This window comes from Anas acuta, chromosome Z (assembly GCF_963932015.1).
Source record: "Anas acuta chromosome Z, bAnaAcu1.1, whole genome shotgun sequence".
NCBI lineage: Eukaryota > Metazoa > Chordata > Aves > Anseriformes > Anatidae > Anas > Anas acuta.
The window spans coordinates 44,997,747-45,019,088 of record NC_089017.1 but is presented as its reverse complement, the minus strand read 5'-3'; the positions used below and the strand labels follow the sequence as shown (position 1 = coordinate 45,019,088).

The 21,342-nt window shown below is 35.3% G+C and overlaps 1 protein-coding gene across 2 annotated transcripts in view; it reads right to left on the bottom strand.

Annotated features, from left to right (window-relative positions):
- The window catches only part of FBN2 (fibrillin 2), a 187,101-nt gene that overhangs the window by 20,481 nt on the left and 145,278 nt on the right, over positions 1-21,342 (bottom strand). For both annotated transcript variants that reach the window (XM_068666397.1, XM_068666398.1), the window contains 13 exons: positions 17,609-17,770; positions 16,810-16,878; positions 16,053-16,178; positions 15,465-15,590; positions 14,717-14,869; positions 10,513-10,581; positions 9,370-9,495; positions 8,354-8,479; positions 7,761-7,886; positions 6,058-6,174; positions 3,996-4,124; positions 3,564-3,683; positions 111-236 (listed from right to left, as the gene is read on the bottom strand). In XM_068666397.1, the coding sequence (XP_068522498.1) occupies positions 111-236; positions 3,564-3,683; positions 3,996-4,124; positions 6,058-6,174; positions 7,761-7,886; positions 8,354-8,479; positions 9,370-9,495; positions 10,513-10,581; positions 14,717-14,869; positions 15,465-15,590; positions 16,053-16,178; positions 16,810-16,878; positions 17,609-17,770 (1,575 nt within the window). The remainder of the gene's footprint in view (positions 1-110; positions 237-3,563; positions 3,684-3,995; positions 4,125-6,057; positions 6,175-7,760; positions 7,887-8,353; positions 8,480-9,369; positions 9,496-10,512; positions 10,582-14,716; positions 14,870-15,464; positions 15,591-16,052; positions 16,179-16,809; positions 16,879-17,608; positions 17,771-21,342) is intronic.

Below are 21,342 nucleotides of genomic sequence, written 5' to 3'. Positions count from 1 at the left end.
AACTCTCATAAATTTTGGAATGGACCTCCCAAAGTCCCTTTTTACCCTTTTCACAGGGTATCTGTTATCTGTTAAAATTAGCTATTACCTTCTGTAATTGTTAAACTTACCAAAACATCTTCGTCCATTATCAGACAGCACAAAACCTGTAGGACAAATGCACTGAAAACCTCCTGGAGTGTTTGTACAAGAGCCAAAGAGACAGATGTTGGGATCCTCATTGCACTCATTAATATCTATAAAATTCATAAGAAAAATTTCATCAGAATCCCATCAATTATCAATTCACTGGTTAAAAAACATAATTTATTTATTTAAATTCAACCAGAGGTACACCTCCAATAAAACAACAAAAAGATAAAACAAGCTCCACTAACTCTTTCAAATTAGAGTGTTTCAAATCATGTTATCTGTTCTTTGTCATATTTATAGCATAAACTTTAAATAAATGCTTTCAGACTGAAACAGAGAACGAAATATTTTTACAAGAAAAATATTTTCCCATCAACATAAAACATCCAAAGATGAATTTTAAAACAATATGTATGCTGGGGATTCTTTGGAATAAAAGTTTTTATTGTTTTTTTTCACATTGCTTGACTGACCCTTGAACTGACACTATAGACAGAGGGAGGACTATGAGACACATTTATGAGACACTAGTTTACCATGGCCACCCTTGGTACATTATTTAAAAACCTCTTCTATTTAATTAGAAACTATAGCTATGCATGCTCAGTTTTTTTAACTAAAGATCTTTTTATAATTATTAAAAACTAAAAGCAAAGGAGTGCTTAATATACAGACCTTTTTTTTTACAGACCTAATTTACAGACCTTTATAAAGGTCTGTAAAATTGTGCAGCTGAAATAGTATCAAGCTGCATATCCCTGCACCTATATAGACAAAGAGTAAGAAAAGTAATGTATTAATAGACCATTATTATTATTATTAACAATATTTTACTTTATTCTGTTCTGCAAATGCTATCAGAAGAAATAACCCTCTCTGGTAAAGTAATTTCTAAAGGTAATTATAATTTAATAAATTCTGAAGTGTATTTTAAAATTTTCCAAAGCTACAACTGCAGGACAGTCTTTTAGTAATGGATTTTAGAAGAAACATTATAGGGATCTATAATGTGGCTGCATAAACATTCTGCAGTTATATTAACACTACTCTTAATTCTCAGTTATATCAACACTGATTTTAAATCAAAGTGCATGCAGGAATGGATGTTCTTTTGGAATTAAGCTTCATGGATGCCGAGTCACAGATTTGTAGCATCATTTTTCCTGATACTTGTTGGACTCTGTACTATACTGAATCTGTACTATACTGAATATACTGAAAACTGACCCGTATTTAGCAGATAAGGCAACCAGGGATAAACAGTCTTTTGTACAGGAAAAAGTTAAGTAGTAAGAGGGACGGAGTCAGGTAGGAACAGGTCCTTTTGATATTAAGTCTGAAAAAACCTTGAGCCCACTTTTCAGAAACTATTATAGGTACAGCACATGACCAAACTACTGTAGCACAAACTGGTATGTGACCAAGCTCCACAGAAACTTCCCATGGAAAGGTTCCTACTATGTGTTTTGAGCCACTTTATTTCCATGAAAGAAAAGAAATCAATTTCCTAGTTAGTGTGACAGTTGCTAACTTACAACGCTCAGCACCTAAGCTGCATTAATGGGATTGAAATGCTTCTCTTTTGAAGTTCTGGATGTTAATGTTAGGTGTGGCTTGGGACTAATAAAAGAAACACTTTTTGTGACCATGACGGACAGGCTAACCAAACAATGGAAGCAAGTCCTCTTCACTTTATTCCCCATAAAATAAAAGAAAATATATTAAATGTGTAGGTGAAAACTAAGACTTTTTATATGGCTCCCACCTGTTTTGATTTCTCTTGCACATAATCACTGTGAGCTTAAGAAATAATCTAGCTGTACCCAACCTTCCTGAGAGAAGTAATGAATTTTTATAAAGACGACTGCTTTTCAGATCAACAGAAAGTAATGGGGACCATCATAGGTTTAAAGAGCTGACAGATTATTAATCAAATTGTTACTACAATCATATGACTATCTAGGCATTGTCTAGTAATTTTATCTCAAAATCTTCTGGACACGTGACAGAATAAAGAAGAATGCAATTAAGTACCTTCTACGAAGGGTAAAGATCTATATGGCCATCACTGATATTGACAAAACCATCAAGACATCTCTCAGGATACTACACTGTCATGAACAGGGATATTCCAGGAAAACCAAAAGCTTTCATTTTATATTCATGATTTTACAACCATAGGTGATTTGAATGGATCTCAAACACAATTGCTAATGTATGGGAACAGCAGCTGCCAGAAGAAACCATAAAGTTGGCAGGCAAATTTTATATTATGGTATGATACAACAGAATTAGAAAGGTCTGGGGCTCAGAAAATGTATCCTACTTTTGAAGACAGAAAATCAAGAAGGTTCCTATGGCCTATGGTCTTTGTTCCTGCATTCAGAAAGTTAGGATAATGTAGGGCAAGTCATTAATTGCTCACCAGTCTTTTCTTCATTCCATACAAGGACAAGCTACTCATTTACGACAGGGAGTTATTTTGATGAGTGTGTCTGAGGGGTGCCAGCTACCCGCAGTAATTTAAGCTGAGAACCACGTTTCACAGTGGCCAGGCAGGTGCTTACTCCATTCTCTGACCTTACAGGGATCTAAGGACTCCTAGGTTAGCTGCCAAAAACTAATTGTGTGCACCTTTCTTGCCAGGTGTCCCCACATGATATATTTAGATGTTAATAACATTCACAGCAGTCCCGTGCTTTGCTCTCCTTGTAACTTGAATCTATTTCTCATTCTCTGCTACACCCATTCTTAATTCACTATGCGACATTGCTCCTGAACTATGTTCAAATGAGACAGTTCTATGAATAAACAAGAATATGCAAACTGATGGAAGGTCTATTGTACTCTCATCCCTGTGGATCTCAGCACTTGAGAGACATTATACAAAACACCAAATCAGAAAACAATTGTTAGAATAAACCAATTTAAGCATTTTTTCCCATAAATTCCAAAACCTTTTCCAAATCCAGATTTTAAAATGTCATAGCCCTGTGAAACCAAAGGTTTCTTCATGCATTGATTGCCATTATTTTACATTACAATAATTACCATTTTTGCAAACGTTACAGAAATCCACTACACAGTTTGGTTTGTTTTATCAATAATATTTGGGAAAAAGAAAGGTGTGTGTGTGTGTGTGTGTGTGTGTGTCATGAAATACAGGACACCATTTTTTTTGAAAAGTAAATCCAAGTATTTTTCAATTTGCATCAATGAAGAAATGAAAGTGCACAACACAGTTCAAGATGATGTCTTGTCTTCCACTTTTAAAACCTCTTCCTGAATACTTTAACTACTTATGGGCTTTCCCCGTGATCTGAAGTAGAACAGAATTCAGAATTCACAATCATCGATGTGTACAACTACTTTGAAGCCAGATATTTTAAATTTTTAAATTGTATAGAAGCAACAATTACAACTTGCCTTACCAATACAACTTTCACTCTTTACTTCATATCCTGGTGGACAGATGCATCTGAATGATCCTTCCAAATTTTGACAGGTACCAGGGGAGCATGAACCAGGTAGTGCCACACACTCATTAGTATCTTAGGAGAGTAAATAGAATCAGGAAAGCTTTAGAATCATGTAATTCTTAACATCGTTGTTCTTACATTACAAATCAGTGTTATTCATTACATATATGGTAGAGTACCTTCCAATTTTCTAAGACATTTAAATGCATAAAGATCAACTATTCCAAGCCCCAGTTACTTCTGTTGTGTTATGTAAAATCATTGTCATTTTTATTTTTTATTTTTAGATACTCAGACTGTGATCCTTCCTTCTACATAGTAGCTAATAGCTGTATTATTTCAGCTCAGCAGTACTGTAACATCTCCATGTGGTATCATACATACCAATGCAATTCTTGCCATCTAGAGTAAGTTCATATCCTTCATTACATAAACATTTGAAGGAACCAATTTCATTGAAACACCGTCCATTTCTGCACACCTGACCAAAGAAGGAACTGCACTCATCGATATCTATATAGAAAAAAAACAAACCACACAAGTGAGAGTTGAGTCCTTCCAAGAATTTAATCATTAGAATGTGTAAGCATGCACAGTATATACAGAATGTTATAAACACACTCAAGTTGCAATGCATGTATTTCCATGGAAAAGGCAAATCTTGCAGCAACAAGGGAACAGTTGACAGTTAGTGGAAAGTAACTCTCACTCAAGAGCTTTAGGGTATATGTTTTATTTAAACAACACTCTTTTTTATGGGGTATTATAATTTTAAAACTTGCAGCATTACCTCAGCTACTGCATCTGGAGACAGTCAATTACTGCCAAGTGACTGTATGATACTAACTCCAGACACAGAAAAGAAAATGTAACATGCGGTGTTCTGGACTTTATCTGGATTTTATATGTGCTCAAGTTCCCCCCTAAAACATGCTTTGTCATTTTTCAAAATTTGGAATATGCCATTTGCTTTCCATGGGAAGATTTTTTCTTTCATAACAGTTCTGAAAATGAGGTTTGAAAATGCTTATTAGTTAAGAGTTACTTTAATGAGGCAAAATGAAAGAAACACTGCATAATGCAGTAATGTATTACAGATGAGAAAGTTTAAGAAATGAAAATCAAGGAGATTGATAAGTACCACGGTGTAAGAACAACTTACACTTCACTGTTGTGAAACACTTTAATTTGAATGATGAAGACTAACATCAATTTTACTGAAAAGGCTTTAGGTCTTCTTCAGAAGTGTTAAGAACCAGCTCCTGTACAAGATGTACCTTCTGCTTTGGCCAGTACAGACATGCCTGGTTACTAGTTTATTCCACAGTGTATTTCTTCTGTGTGACAGTTCCACAAGTACAAATACCTTCAGACTATTATATTGGGATGGGCTTAAATTGAATGACCGGGATGGCTTGGAAGAAAGCCGTGGGGCTCTCCAGGCTGTCAAGAGGCAAGCTCACAAAAGCCAAGTCTCTGAGTCAGCTTGAGCTCTTTAGCCTCCTTGAAGGCACAGCCTGGAGGAGAGGCACTGGATGCTCTTGGCAGTAGCCTGGCAGCTGTACTGCTATGGGAAAGAAACTCCTTGGCAAAGACTGCCATTCTTTGGCTGCAGTCTCTTCTTTCTTGAACAAGTTTTGAATTTTCTCTTTCCTGGAGAAGGACAGGATTTAAAATACTTATTTAAAATGTTTTAGTTCTCTCCTGAACCACAAAGGAAATGGTAGACTTCACTTTGTCTTTCTTCTGTAGCAGAAAGGAATGTGAAGGCTTCCGTTTTGGCTTAGGCTTTGCACAAGGCAGAGGATCTCCAGGGACTTATGAGTCTGTTCTTCAGCCTAGGAAGATTTTATTTTCTTTATCACAAATATTTAAATTGTCCAAAACCATCAGATATTCTGGTGTTCTCCACTTTTAAGGAAAAGGAAATAGCAATGCCTCTGTGTAAGCAGAGCTCATCTTAGGAGAGCAGGAAATTTAGGTGATTAGCTGTGCTTGCTTTCTTATTGCTGGTCTCATTTCTTTTTCACACCATACACAAGTTTCAAACAATATGGTGAAATAAAGAAATGATTTAAAATTCCTGCGGTAACTCTGGTGTTATGCCATACTTATTGTGAGTGGCTCCTATGGACTTTGCCAGCAGTCAAGGACATTTGCTGTAATTGCCCAAGAAATCTAATGGGAATGAGGGCTGTAAGGCTGTGCCAGTGGTCAAGACCTTTAGGGATTACATTATCTCAAGATGGATGGTAAAACATATTCTGAATTTATTTTCAAAAATGATAATAATGGTTAACCTCTAGGGTTGGTAGCTGTATCAATTACTGCACTCAATTAATTTCCCTAGCACCCTGAAACATCTGTTTGAGTTTTAACTATATACATCCTCCTTGGCATGCTGAGCCAGCCACAATGAAAGCATGGTTTGGATTACATCACCTACCCATACAATCATTATTATGAGTTAATTCAAATCCTGGATAACACAGACAGTTATATGATCCAACTGTGTTTTTACATGTTCCGTTTCCACACGGATGGCGTTCACATTCATCGACATCTGCAAAGTGAAACAAAATTATATGCTAGAATTTATTTTTACAGGTATTTGTTAAAGTGATGTCTTTGCACACAGTGACAATACTCTAAACCTGTCACATCTGTCACATTTTTTATTTATACTAGTGATTTTTTCAGCATTGTGTGAAACCTTCTGGGCACTTGTAAGAAAACATTACATATGACACTTATTTTTCATTTGTATTTTAAAAAGTACTGTAAAGATCAAAATAAGTACATATGCAGTACCATGAAACATTCTTTTTATTTTCCTTAATAATACCTTCATTTCTTAATGTACACTAGTAATCTGAAATCAGTACAAAGGATTGAGAATCACAGTCTCAGAACTGTCTCAAAATTCGTATACACCTCTTACTCTAACGCACATGAAAACCTGTTCAAAACACTCTCTAAAGGAGTTATGTGTTATTGTACTCAACGTACATTCAGAAATATAAAGACTGCCTTCAAACTCTTGGATACATCTATTTTTTAAAACACTAGAATTCAATCTTTTCTACTGTGTATTTGAGTGTTGTTTGGATTTTCATGGGAATATGAAGGTTACTTTGATCTTTGTCTCCTGGTTCTTGTGGACTTTCTGAAATATTTGTTTATTCATATATTTATAACATTTATTTACAGATGCTAAACAACTTGTTACAGAATTGTTTCCATAACCTGTCATTGTCAAGATCAGTATTTCAGACTGCATTTCAGTCAAAATTTGTATTTCAGACTGTGAAAGACAAATTTCAGTTTTAGAATTATTATCATTTCAAGTAACCATGTTCTGGAAATTTTGCAATGTTAACAGAAGTCACTTTCCAAAATATCTTTTTCAGCTGATTTGACAAATATTATTTAGATCAAAAATGAGAAGACTCAAAGCATATATGAATATATAATATTATGGGAACAGGTTTTTAATGCCTCCATTAAATAGAAGCATGAACAGACCTGTGTTATAGAGGTCACTAAATGTCGCTAGTGCTTAAAGCTGACATTTAGTTATTTTTTTCAGAGAACAAAATTCATACATGCATCACCTCTTTCTTTAAATATCCTTTAGAATGTAATATTTAACATTAAAAGAAAAAGAAAGAAAAACATTCTTATTTTGTAATCTGCTTATTTCTTAATATCATCTCTTTCATGTTATTATCAGAATATAAAATTAGTATAGATTACATTAAGTGTGTAATTCTATTTTCTTAATGAAGTAGGAACTCAATGGCGTTTGAAATAATTGAAAAAAATCTGTATTTCTGTCTCCAAAATCTGTTGCTATGTAATATCACCTGTAAATTTTTCTTTCAAATGAGTCTTTATCATGTATTTTTGTGAAAATGGGGTTAACATTTTCTTCAGTAATATGGAGCTACCTCTGAAAATATTGTGATTTTTTTTTCTCCTTTCTCCAAGGACTTCACATACTTTAATCACAAAAAGTCAAAAACACATGAATCAGTCTTTCAATGCCATTATATTCTTCTTATACAATTAAAAAAATAATAATAATCTAAACTCAGTCCCCTCTATTATCCCCTCTTTTAAAACCACAGAAGTGTTTTCTTTGCATACCCATGCACATAGTCTGGTCTTGAGATGCTTTAAAACCATTGTGACATATGCACTGGTAACTTCCTTGCATGTCCACACATAAACCATGACTGCAAACATTAGGAATTTCCAGACATTCATTGCGATCTATAACAAAAATATAAAACAGATGGTACACATTATTGACTTTTATTATTCATTCATTTTACACAAACATGTTTTTACAATCTGTTATTATTATTAAAACCAGACTCAAAATTATCCATAACTAAACCTGAATCATAACAAAATTTCGTTTTATAAGAACTTCTTGCCTGTACACCTCAAGGTCAAAACTACTGTTAGTATTTGGTTGATACCTCAAGAATGTTCTTTAAAAGTTTCACCCTGTCTTTTCTTCCCTTGCACAGGGAAACAGGGCTATAAAATAAAAACTGCTACATAAAACACACAGCAGAATATGCAAGGTAACAGAAAATAAACAGAAAAAAAAACAAAAAACACCAAAACAATATGCAAAGTAAACAGAAAATTTCACCCTTCAAGAGAATCAAATACAGATGCTTGATTACATACAAACAGATTCAGACTAGAAAAATCAACTGATTTCTTACCAACACAAGCACCATTGGGTGAGAGTTTAAAACCAGCAGCACATTCACAGCGGTAACTACCAGGACTGTTGATACAGTCTGCATTTCTTTGACAGAGATTGTCTCCATTGCTGCACTCATCAATATCTGAAATACCAAGAGTCATAGTAAGAAACCACAAGATGCATATTTCTGCCTAGTATTTAGACTGTATAGTCAGTCTTGTGCAAGACTGGTCTTCATAGGCTTTCCTGAGCAAAGTATGAAGATACTGACCTTCAGCCTCCTGTGCCGTAAGTGCAAATGAAAAGCAACATCAATTGAATTTTATCAATGGCACACTTTTTGGATGAAGGATACCAACTCCCTATATACTGAATCCAATTCCCTATATACTGAAGCAGTCATGAAGATTTAAACATGTACCCGAAGAAATTTATTGTATTGTATTATTGTATATTATATTATTGTATTATATTTATTTATTGTATTAAGTTCCGTTGTACATCTATATATTTTAAACAAAATAAGGTTTTGAAGTGAAAAAGTAAGTGGCACAATTTGTTTGCAATTTAGGGCTCAAGTGTCATCGGCACAAGACACTCAAATACCAACGACAAAACTACCATTGAGTTCAGGGCACACAAAATTTCACTACTATCTTCTATGAATATATGACACTTTACCTATAAAACCACAGAATAACAGATAGAAGGGGGAAAAATCAAGGGAACTTTTTCTATGAGCAAGTTTTAACACAAATTAATAAGTAATACAATTAAAACCATAATAAAATGAAAGCATTTAGGAGCCAGTGGGTTACTTGACACAAAAAAATGACAAACTGTATTCAGTGCATATGCATATGTATTAAAGACAAACACATCACAAAATCGTTTATGGATTTGACCCCTACAAGAAAGAAAGCTCACAACTTGTCCTCTAGTTTGAAAAATATGTAATTTAAATGTTCCCCTTTCCTTTAAGATAATTATGCTTATGTGAACTAAGTAGAAAATAATGTCACTTCAAATCACCTTCACAGACCAAGAGCAGGTCATTGTAGCTGAATCCAGTGGGGCACTCACAGCGGAAGCTGCCAATCTGATTGATGCAAACACCATTTGCACAGATTCCTGGGATCTCCTTACATTCATCGATGTCTGAAAGTCAGATGAGCTTGTCAAAATACAGTACTTCTTGACTTTATACACAATACGGTTTCTCAATTTCACTGCTTTTTATACTGAGATGAGAAGTTCCTTTTAATTTACTTAAACTACTAATTACATACAGGGTATAAATCAAAACAAGATTACAAGAAAAAATAAACTATGTGAAGTTTAGCAACTGATCAAAACAGAGAAATACTAAATATTATCAAGATGCAGAAGTGTTACTAATGTGCTCATGAGTCCAAAAAAATTTTTTGAAGGTAAAACTTTCAAAAAAAAAAGGCAAAACCTTCAGAAAAACAAACCTTCAGGAAGGGGGATGAAAAGATCATTATCATAATGATCAAAAATTATCTCTCTCATTATCAAAATGATCAAAAATTATCTCTCTCTTCTGAAGAAAGGCAAACAGCTGGCGATGTTCACCCTGAAGAAGAGAAGGCTCCAGGGAAACCTCACTGCAGCTTTTCAATACTTAAAGGGGGCTTATAAAATAAATGGAGAGCACCTTTTTGCTTGTGCGGGTATTGTTAGGACAAGGGGGAATGGTTTTAAATTAAAAGAGGGGAGACTTAGATTAGATTTTAGGAGGAAATTCTTCATTCAAATTGTGGTGAGGCACTGGAACAGGCTGCCCAGAGAAGCTGTGGATGCTCTATCCATGGTGATGCTCAAGGCCTGGCTGGACGAGGCCCTGGGCAACCTGATCTAGTGGGTGACATCTTTGCTCATGGCAGGGGGTTGGAACTGCTTTAATTGGAACTGCTTCCAGCCCAAGCTGTTCTATAGTTTCTATGATTCTGTGAAAATGGAGGAATCAAAAAATATAAATAACAAGTCACTATAACTTTGCCCTCACACTGCGTCTCACCATCAAAACTTCACAATGAGATAAAATTTTATTGAATTTTATTTTATGAAATATTCATTTTAGTCCACTATTATGGAGCTGCACCAATCTTATGCATAGCATCTTTTGGTTAAAATAAGTTTATTGAAACTTACCAACAGCTTTTCCAGTATGAATATCAAAAGTAAAGCCAGGAATATTCCCGCATATGTTCTTGAATTCAGCTAGAGCAAAACAGAGAAAAATGCATTTTTATTGAATATTTATAAATTTCTCAATTGTAGTTTTCTCAGAGCAGATACAAGCCAAATCTACTCAAAAGAGAGAGCCATTGCCTCCTGTACAAATTATACTGAAAATTCAGGTTGCCAATAAATGAATGCAAACTGGAACACTAATTCATACTTGTTTTTTTTGTAAATCTTTGCAGACTTTGGCACAGGAACAAACGTCTGGTTTGAGCAAGCAGAGCTTTAGTTTTTGTTTTAAATAGAACTCGGTAACTTACCTTTTAAGGTTCATTATTGCTTTCTAGAAATCTGTAGAGACAATCAGCAACACTTTCAGAAATCAGTAAATTTAACTCACTGGTACCCAAAGTGGTGATAATTTATTATATAATAAATTTATTTAATAATAATAATTTATTTCTCTTCTTGTTATTGTCTTAGTTTCTTGATCCTCTATATTTCAACGTCAGCTTTTCATTAGTCTAAAATTTGGTTAAGTTTAATCACTAGCATTATAACTTAAGTAATTCTTGTTTCCTTTACACCAAATGTTTTTCTTTATTAGAATTTCAGCAAATATAGTTGATAATTGTGCAGAATGTGATTTGGCAAAATATTTTTTTCACATTCAAATATTCTTATTTCTTGTACAAGCTGACTAGGACCCAGTATATAAACCTTGGCATTTTCTTCTGTCCTGCTCTTTAGTGACTGTTTAATGTCTACTGAGGTTATTCTTGCAGTACAGAATAATCTCAGAGCTCACTGCCACAATGTTTTACCATCCAGAAATTTTCTGTTCTATTAACATGTATAAGATTTAAGGTTTTCTTTATAACAATTATTTTCTGCATGGAGATTTATGCCATTTACATTGTTGTTAAACCAGTGAAACACTGAGGCTCCTGTGTTCACTACCTTGTCCCCATGGATGATGACAATCTATTTCCGTAATAACGCCTAACATCAGTTCTGGGAGAATGAAGAAGAACCTCAGAGAGTCTCAAGCTTTCTTCCCTTCTGTGCTATGCTACCTAGGTATTTTCTATGTTCTATTTAATAGAGTTCTTTCATTTTTTTTTTTAGCTTGTAATGTGTAGAAAAAATTGCATGTAATTAAATAAGGAGTGTAGTATAATGCTTTTATAAAGACTGCCAAATTAGCAATGCACAAACATTCCAGAGATTTACTTTCTGAAAGTTTGACTTTTTACTATTTGCAACAATGACTTTAAAAAGTATTTACAAAAACCACATACTTATCACTATATTATTTTTCACAGGAAAAAAGATCTATCACATAACAGGGAAAAAACTCTTTGAAGTCAAGCACTCCCCAGATGATCCAACCATATAGAGAGTTCTGCAAATACTTGGTTACTTTTTAGCAGCGAAACAGCTTTTTACACTTATTTGGGTGGGGAAGAAAAAAAAAAAAAAAAAAAGAAAGAAAGAAACAAAAAAGATTATTCTGTTTAAGGCTTGTATGGTAATGGTTATGATCTGTACTATGTGTAAAACCGAGCAAGATAATCTTTCCTACCTGAAGTCATCAAACAGAAATTAATAGTTAAGCATAAGTATATGAAAAGGAAGAGAGAACTCAGTTCACAAAGAAAAAAATTGCAAATGAATTGGCACGTGAAGTTAATTTAGAGGAACAATATAATTCTCATCAGAGCAGAATAATACTTTTAATGAGGTACTGGGCTCAGTCTAGCAAATTGGTTAAGGTCAGAATATCATAACCCCTGTCTGTGATGTGTAGCCCCCACCCAGATTTCAGTACAACTGATTATATCCTGTAACTTCGACTATTCAAGCATTTACATAAGTATTTAATCCCTCAAACAATCTCTTTTCATGGTGAAAGAGTGTCAGCCATGTTTCCAAATATAGTAAAGGCATTTAAAAGAGCTAACAAGACAATACTGAAGTATTTCAGGAAATATTTTAACCCCATAACTCCTTGCAGACTGTCTCAGTGAAGTTGTTTTAACAAAGCTTTAAAAACTGCAGCAGTACTTGAAAACTTGTCTTAACAATCTAAAAGGAGAACTCTCTCCTTCATGCAAGAATATTAATTGCATGAATCCCTGCTAATACTTTGGTATATTTTTTTCATATGTCATCCTGATGACAATTTTATGGTGCAGAGACAAATGACTATGGGAAAGAATTTTATGAGCTCTCTCTGATAGCAAACATGTATTTCCTCTCTCAAGCTTATTTTCAGCTCCCATTCCTGACTGCTAGAAACATTCCTTCATTTTCCCTCCTCCTACTTAAGAAAGAAACGGAAGAGGGTGTTTTTCTTTTCAGTCCCATTTTCCTCCTCTTTACTGCTTGTGGGAGAAAATCCTCCCTAATTATCTGCTATTTCCCTTACATCACCAGAATAAACCATGTGGAATGAAAGGAATACATTATTTACACTAACACCACAGAGGATGCGCCCCCAAAGGTATGGCTTTAGTGGTACTAGATTGTTGCAAAGTTAATTAAACAGTAAAATGTATATATATTAAACAGTTATTTTATCTAGGCACCTTTGCTCTTTTTACAAATGTAAGAGTATTTTAATGAGGCCCAGGTGCTACTGTCAGGTTTCCAAGTTGGTGATTCTCTCACCAACAATTTTTCTGAGTTGAGCTTTCAAGGGTGATTTGTTCCAGGCAAGAAACTACATAAAGACTAACTGAAAAAGAACTGAGTACCTTTCTATTTTCGCTTCATTTTGTGGAAGGAAATTTTTATTTCCCATTACTATGCCCTACTTACAGAGCTTTTGCAAGTTAATCACCTTCAGTAGAGGTAATGTAAAAGCAACCAAGAGGATCGTGCTCAGATGTGAGACACAAGTGAAAAATCTAGAAAGGCAATACACTCTATGAAACTATGAAACACAATCTTTGTGTTCAAACAGAGATTAGGACTACAAGTATAAATGTATCCCTTGCTATGCAGTTACTAAATTATGCTATCAATGATCCTGTGAAGCTGATCAGGCAGCAGACATCTCTTTCTTTCCAGGCCTTTATGTTCACCTCCACTCAGGGGGACCTGATGGTATTTTCTTCCCTTGTCCTTGATCTCACTGGCAGCAGAGAGGGAAAACCTCTATATTCTTCCTGTATATTTTATTCAACCTGTGTGAATGATTGGTTTCCTTTACTATTGAGGCTGTATCTTCCCTCTGCAGAAATTGAAGAAATATCTATCCCGGTTTAGCACAGCAAGACTTATTCCAACCAGTGAGAAAACAGCGGGGTATTCGTCACACTGTTTTAGCATAACAACCCCATACAATGCTACAGGCTTGGGGCAGAGTGGTTGGAAAGCTGTGCAGAGGAAAAGGATCTGGAGGTGCTGGTTGACACTTGGCTCAACATGAGCCAGCAGTGTGTTCAGATGTCCAAGAAGGCCAACGGCATCTTGGCTTCTATCACGAATAGTGTAGCCAGCAGGATGGGGAGGTGATTGTCCCCCTGTACTCTGCTCTGGTGAGGCTGCACCTTTAGTTTTGGGCCCTTTACTACAAGGAGGACATCAAGGACCTGGAGCGTGTCCAGAGAAGGGCTACGAAGCTGGTGAAGAGCCTGGAACACAAGTCCTGGATGGAGTGACTGAGGGACCTGGGCTGTTTAATCTGGAGAAGAGGAGGCTCAGGGGAGCCCTCATTGCTCTCTGCAGCTATCTGAGAGAAAGGTGTGGGGAGCTGGGGGCTGTCCTTCTCTTGCGGATAACTAGTGACACGACAAGAGGGAATGGCTTCAAGTTGTGCCAGGGAAGGTTCAGGATGGAAATTAGGAGAAATTAGAAGAAATTCTCAGAAAAAGCAGTTAGGCATTGGGACGGGTTGCCCAGGGAGGTGGTGGAGTCACCGTCCCTGGGGGTGTTTAAGGAAAGGTTGGAAGTGGTGCTTAGGGACATGGTTTAGTGGATAATATTGCTGATAGGTGGATAGTTGGACTACATGATCATGGAGGTGTTTTCAACCTTAATGTTTATATGATATATGATTTTAGCAAAGGTTTTTTGGGGGCTGAAATTTCAACTTCAGCTAATATGTTGAAGGAGCAAATGCACAAAGAATGTAAGAAAATTGAATGATTATGGTTGGCTTTACCAGTTCCTGGAGTTGGACATGGTTCACAAGGTTTATTCCAGGCTTTCCCAACATTGTATGTGCAGCAACACATCCTTTTGGTCACATTGAAGGGCAATTCATTCTCACAGGAGGTTCCATTATAACTTCTGTAGCAAAAGCTTTTCCTCATGTCTAGATGTGAGAAAAGAATCACTTATGAAGTAACCAATGAATTGATTTATGTAAATATTTACCCCCATGAACCAAGACAGTAATTCATTAACTCTGGCTTCCGAATGCAACCCCAAAATGTGCACAGATACACTCAGAAATCATTTAAAGATTGCAGTCATCTACTTTTTGTATTAGACTTACCTGAAATGACGTACTTTCAAGACAAAGGGGTAAAAGCAACATTCACAAGAAATCAGAAACACACTGTAGATGCCCATCAGATCCATCTGTATATCAAACCCTACTATTGGAAACGGCTGGTAAAAATAAAAAATATTTCTGAGTTCTGTTAAAGAACAAGACCATGAAAACACTGCATTTGGCTCTCTTTCCTGGCTACATGACACAACCTCCTGGGAGTTAAAGGTAGGAAAAAGCTATAATAGTACTTAAGTTTATGAAAAAACATAACAACTGCAAGTCCAGTTTTCTGGTATGAGACTTTAAAGACTTCAGAATCGACCACATGAGAAAGGAAATTTTAGAGCAGGGAGTCTGGTTCCAAAACAGGTTGATATCTAGACAGTTATAGTAAAGATGACATTTTGCATACCCATGCAGTTATGTCCTCCATTGACCTGCATATATTCAGGAGGGCAAATGCAGGTGTAGTTTCCCAGGGTATTGTAGCAGGTTCCAGGACCACAAACACCCGGATGTGCAACACATTCATCAATATCTAGAGACCAAGTGAAAAAAATATAATTAACAATGAGAAGGAAGACCAGCCCCAGCAAATATTTCTGAGAAACACAGCCAAAATATGCTAAAACAAGAAAAACATTGCATACAAAGTCTAGTTTGGGAAGTACAGATCAGATTTGGATCAATACAGAGAATGTAGCAAAACTAGTAGGCAACACAAGGCACTGAAGCTGGAATCTACAAATGATGAGTTGAATCACCTTATCTATATACTATGTAGAAAATACACATAGCTGAGATCTAGTATATGAATGTTAGTATATGCAAATGTTACATTTCAAGTTTAATATTAATCATATCAATAATACCCAAGACAATGATTTTAGAAAAGATTTTTGGTAAGAGTGTGGATACCATAGCCACTTTTGGATTTAAGGCTAAAACATTGTTTTTCATCATAACTGCACTGTGATAAGACAATTTCAAGGGATTCAACCTTCACAGATTCTCGTCTCTTCACTGAGGTAGTAGCCTTTCGGACATTCACACTGGAAGCTGCCAAAAGTATTGATGCAATTTCCACCTTGGCAGAGACCTGGCAGCTCCTGACATTCATCAATGTCTAAAAAAGAGACAAAAACTTACTTTCAATCCAGAATGAAAAGAAACATGAGACTGTAAGTACTCCCCTGAAATTTTACCAACTAGTAGCTTTTAACTGTCACATGGATTTTTGTTGCTTATTTAGAAACTTTATGAAATCATGGATGTACTTTATGAAAGCATGGATGTGATGCTCATTCTCTCCTATATAACTAGTTTTTCTGGAGCACGTTTCAGCTTGATGAGCACCTGGAGTTCAGCTTCTGTTACTGTTTATAGGAATTTGGCATCCAATTCCCCCATTCCTGCATGCTCACTGGTTTCTTTGTCCAATTAATGTTTCCTGAAACTTATACCTTCCACTGATAAACTATAATTTTCATAGAAGATTTATTCTTCAGGGCCAATTTCAAAGTTCAACTCAAGTAAGGAGGCACACAAAAGGTATGACATCGGTTTATTTTCCTACTGAAATGTTGTTGGACTTCTTCAATGTTCTTTTACAATGCTCCTTTTCATCACACTGTTTTTCAACTCATATTAACTTTTGGTTTGCAATAAATGTAATGGCTTCTTCATAATACAGTTCATGCATTTATCTCACCAAAGATGGCAGTTTTTTTTTTATTTGTCATTTACAATTAACTCACCTTCTAAAATAATAGTGATGGGATTTGGTCTGAATCCTTCTCCTCCTGGACAGAGAGTATTGTATTCCGCTAAAGTAAAGTATAACAAGAGAGAGCATGTCAGTTATATGAGTGCTAAGAATAGAAACAAAGCATTTCATATGTGTTTCTAATGCTTCTTTTTCCCTACTGTCATTATTCTTCTACCTTCCTTGGACTATTTACTGGAAACAAAGCAAGTCTGCTTTGACCATTACCGTAACCTTGGATATTCTTATAGGCAGGGACAAAACTGTTTCCATCATTTTGTGACTGCATAAGGTATACATGCATCCTCCACTTTTAGCTTTTTCTAGTTCTTCAATACAAAATGCCAGTATACGATAGATAAAGAGATGTTAAAATTGTAATTCACACTATTATGAGACTGTTTAGAATTAGCTGCTTTGTATTTCTTTTGCATTATTTCATATATCTACAAAGTTGGTAAGTATCACTGGGTAACAATTTTGAAAGTACCTAAGTGTGACAGAAATTGTTATATAACAGTTACCAAGATTCTCTTTGAGAACCACCACAGTTCTTTGAATTAAAGACATACTTTAAATTCTAACCTTTAGTCACATTTATTACCCTAACCAACGTGGAGCTGCTGATTAAAAATTGCAAACAGATGTATGCAATATGTTCAGATTCTCAAAGTAAATCATTTTTTAAAATGATAACTTAATGCAGTAAAAGATTGCAAATACTTTTTCTATTTCTTAGTAGTATCTTTTATAATAAGGGGGGAGGGGAAAATATGAGAACATTTTCTTACTGCTGTTTACAGGGGGACACGTCTCACAGGGGTTTCCCCAAGCTTTTCCCAGAGAGCAGCAGCATGAGGAACGACTGACTCCAACTCCAATTTCAGTATTGCAGGATAGGCTTCCATCCCCTCGTGGTCCATACTTCAGGTAGCAATTGCCAACACGATTATCTACATATAAAGCACATATGACTACAGCTGCACACAACAATCTGGGCAAAGCAACAGTAGGCCTTCATTTTAATGTTCCATATCTAGAAGCCGGAATTCAGATAACATCGTTCTTTTAAGGTCACTGGCAAGCTGAAAACATTCATGTACACTGTTACTGGTGTTGAGAGAGACAGTATGGAGAAAGGGTAGCTTCAGCCTCCTAAGAGCCCAGAGAACAGTTTTAAATGTTTGAGTATCTTCCAGATACATACAACACTCAGTTGTATGTAGTATATGTAGAACATACACTATTCCCACTTTTCAGTCCAGAAAACATCTAGAAGCCTTGCTGCAGTTTGCTGATAATATTTCTTCTCTATTTTCTGAGTTTGACTAGGCTGAATTCCACTCTCTTGTGGAAATTAGAAGTCACCTATTTCTCTATGGAACTGCAGAAAAAAAGTGCCATCTGTCATTGCACTGGAAGAGCTGTACTTGAAAAAAAAAATCTCCAAAAATCATTAGCATTGCAGAAAATAATCTAAACTTCCAGAAACTTTGAGGAAAAAATGTTAGTTCACTCAAACTGATACTTCATGATGTAGACAACAGTTGGCATTGGTAGAATGAGCAATGAATCTGCTAAGAGAAGCAAAGCTTTGAGTTTTCTTTCTACTGCCAATACTACCTCCTTGTTCTGTATAAATGGCAAGTAGAGCAGTGAATCATAAATACAAGGAATGAGAAGATAGTCAATTATGACAGTATTTTCTATTACAGTCAAATAAGAATAAATTAAATTCCTCAAGTTTAGTGTTATAATTTTAAAGATCACAGCTATGAATTAACTTACTATCAAAGTATGCCACTAAAGAAGCATAGAAACAACTTGGAAGAAAGATTCATTGTATAAAGGCCACAGTGTTTTACATTTCTACTATTTCTGTTAGTATAACTAAGAAACTTGTATATGAATTTTTGAATGGTTTTCTAAATGAATATTTTGACCAGAAATACCACATTTTTAATTTACTACTTGCAGCAAGTGCCACACACTACATTCTTAGCATTTTACATGGACTGAGATGAACCAAGTATGATAAATATGTGTAGTTCATCCTTTAAAAATCTCCAGGGTTTAACAAATGTCTTGATATGACACAGCTTTTTAAATTATCCTGAGTTGTGGTACATGTCAGTGATCAGCCCATGTTGAGTGGAAGTCCTTTTTTAAAAAAAATTATTTATTTTAAATTTATTACATATTTTTTATTTACTAAGAGATTCTAGTAATAAATACAAGCTTTACAATTTGTTATGGCTGCAAAATAATATTAAGTTAGATCAAAGTAATATAAACAGCCTTCCCAAAAAAGAAAAAAGGGCATATCCTGTTGTTCTCTTTATGGACTTGAGCTGAAACAACCCCAACACAGATATTCTCAGAATACCTATTTCCTCGTGTTCTCAGAGGAACTGCATGCCCCTCTCCAATTGTGACAGTGGGAGACATCTGCCTTTTTAAGTGAAGCTGAGATTTGGCTTCATGGTTCTTGAGAAAAGTGGAAAAAAAAGAGCTTTTTGGAAGATGACTTCGGCTAAAGACCTCAGGTCCATTACAAGCAATAGGAGATAATAGTCCTTGGAAAGAAGGCAGAGTGTGGAATTCTCTAGCAGAGTATCAATACTGAGTCCGTAAAGGGTTTTAGGTTTCGGTTTACTGCTCACATGAACTGTCTTGACAAGGCACCATGTTCTTCTTTGCAAAGGATAATATTTCTGTTCCTTCTGAGAGGAATTGGAATTAAAATTCCACTTTTTGCTCAAGCGTGCAAGAGATAGTTGCTATTGAAGAGAACCAGAAGTGCTGTCCTTTGACAAGAAGTTTCTGGAACATTTTTTGGCACAACAATTTAATTCCAGAAGTAAGAAACTTTCATTATCTTGGTAAGGTCTACTAGCCTGTGTCTTGTTGTTGTTCTGTTTTGTTTTTCCCCAAGTGACTACAATCTTAGAGTGAAAATTGGGTAAGGCTTTACATTTGCAAATGACCCGAACTTCATTGTCACTGAAGCTGCAGTTTGGACTTGCAGTCCTGAGACTATAACAGATCACAAGCAAAATGAACTTTAATTCTTCCCTCTTTGGCCTGCATAAGTCAGTATGGTAGACATATCCAAAGTATAACACCTCTTAAAACAGAATTAGTATAGCTGCATTGGAAGGCAATTGTCTTGGTGTTTCCTTTGCCGATGTTAACTCATGTAATCCTCTAGAAATATTATAAATTGCTGCTGTTGAAAGGAAACAGATCAAAACCTAACAACGTTTAAAATCGTATAACATATAACTAAGATGTCTTTATTTGAACTTGATGCCCCCATCTCTTAAAGGGCTTCTAAAAAAAGGGCATTGAAGTGCCATTTTGTTCATGGAACAGGACTTAGTTGTTATCTTAATCTGATGATATTTCATGAGAAGCAGAGGCTTTGCACACTCCTATTAAAAACAAAAGCTGAATGTTCAGTGAATGTTTTTTGCACTTCATCATGAAATCAGGCTATAGAGAGATGTAAATTGTGCATCTGAGAGTTACAGTTCCTGCCATATAGACAACAGGATTACAGTTCTGCCAATCTCTGAAACTGAGGTTAAAACAAAACAAACCAAACAAAAAACACATTTGTCCAGCAGTCTACACCTCAGGAACTTCTCTTTTCTGTGCAGGCAGTCACTGAGGAACTAAAAATATTTCTTACACAGGGGAAAGGAAAAGTGTTTAAGTATCAGAGAGGCCTAGTAGTACTTCCTCAAGACAGAAATAAAGTAGGGTCAAACAGTTTTTCTTTCGCTTTCTTATTAATTTTTTTTTTCTTCTGAGAGGGAGGACTTGGTCTCTCACTTGGGACTCTACAGTTGCTAGAGAGAATGTACACAGAAAAGAGAGACACATGGAAAAAATGAGCAATAAAATTTGTTCTGAAGGAAATATGCATTTCTATAGAAATGATTTGTTTAGAATATATTTATTTATTACCACACTATAGTAGTGTTGCCAGTATTTAGAAAATGGGCAGATTTCTACTTCTCAATTTGTGCAAGTCTGAGTCTTCCCCAAGTATTAAAATAAAAAGGCTGGTCTCCAAACAAAAAACTAAAAGGCTTTCCCAGGATCCCACACAAATCTTTACGGCTGAACTTCTTTCAACACTACTTTCCCGAAATCTTCCCTAGACTAATTGCTCTTATATATTCTAATCACATGACAGGTTTATAACAAGTGGAAAAATGTAATGAAAGTAGAAGATACAATGAAAATTCAATATATTTCAGTATAAGCCAGAGATGATCATGCCAGAGAGAATTAAACTACAGTGAAATGTGCTTTTGAGTTTGTTTTTAGTTAAATGGGCACCATAAGCAGTTTTAATTCCAGTTTAGACTTAAACAAAGAACAGGCGACTTTGAGGAAAATGGAAATGCAAATAATATATGTTTGAACAAATTTTAAAAAAGTGTATTTTCAAGACTTTATAAACACCATCAGTCATTTACACGAACTAATAAGCTCTAGAAAACTATACAGCAGG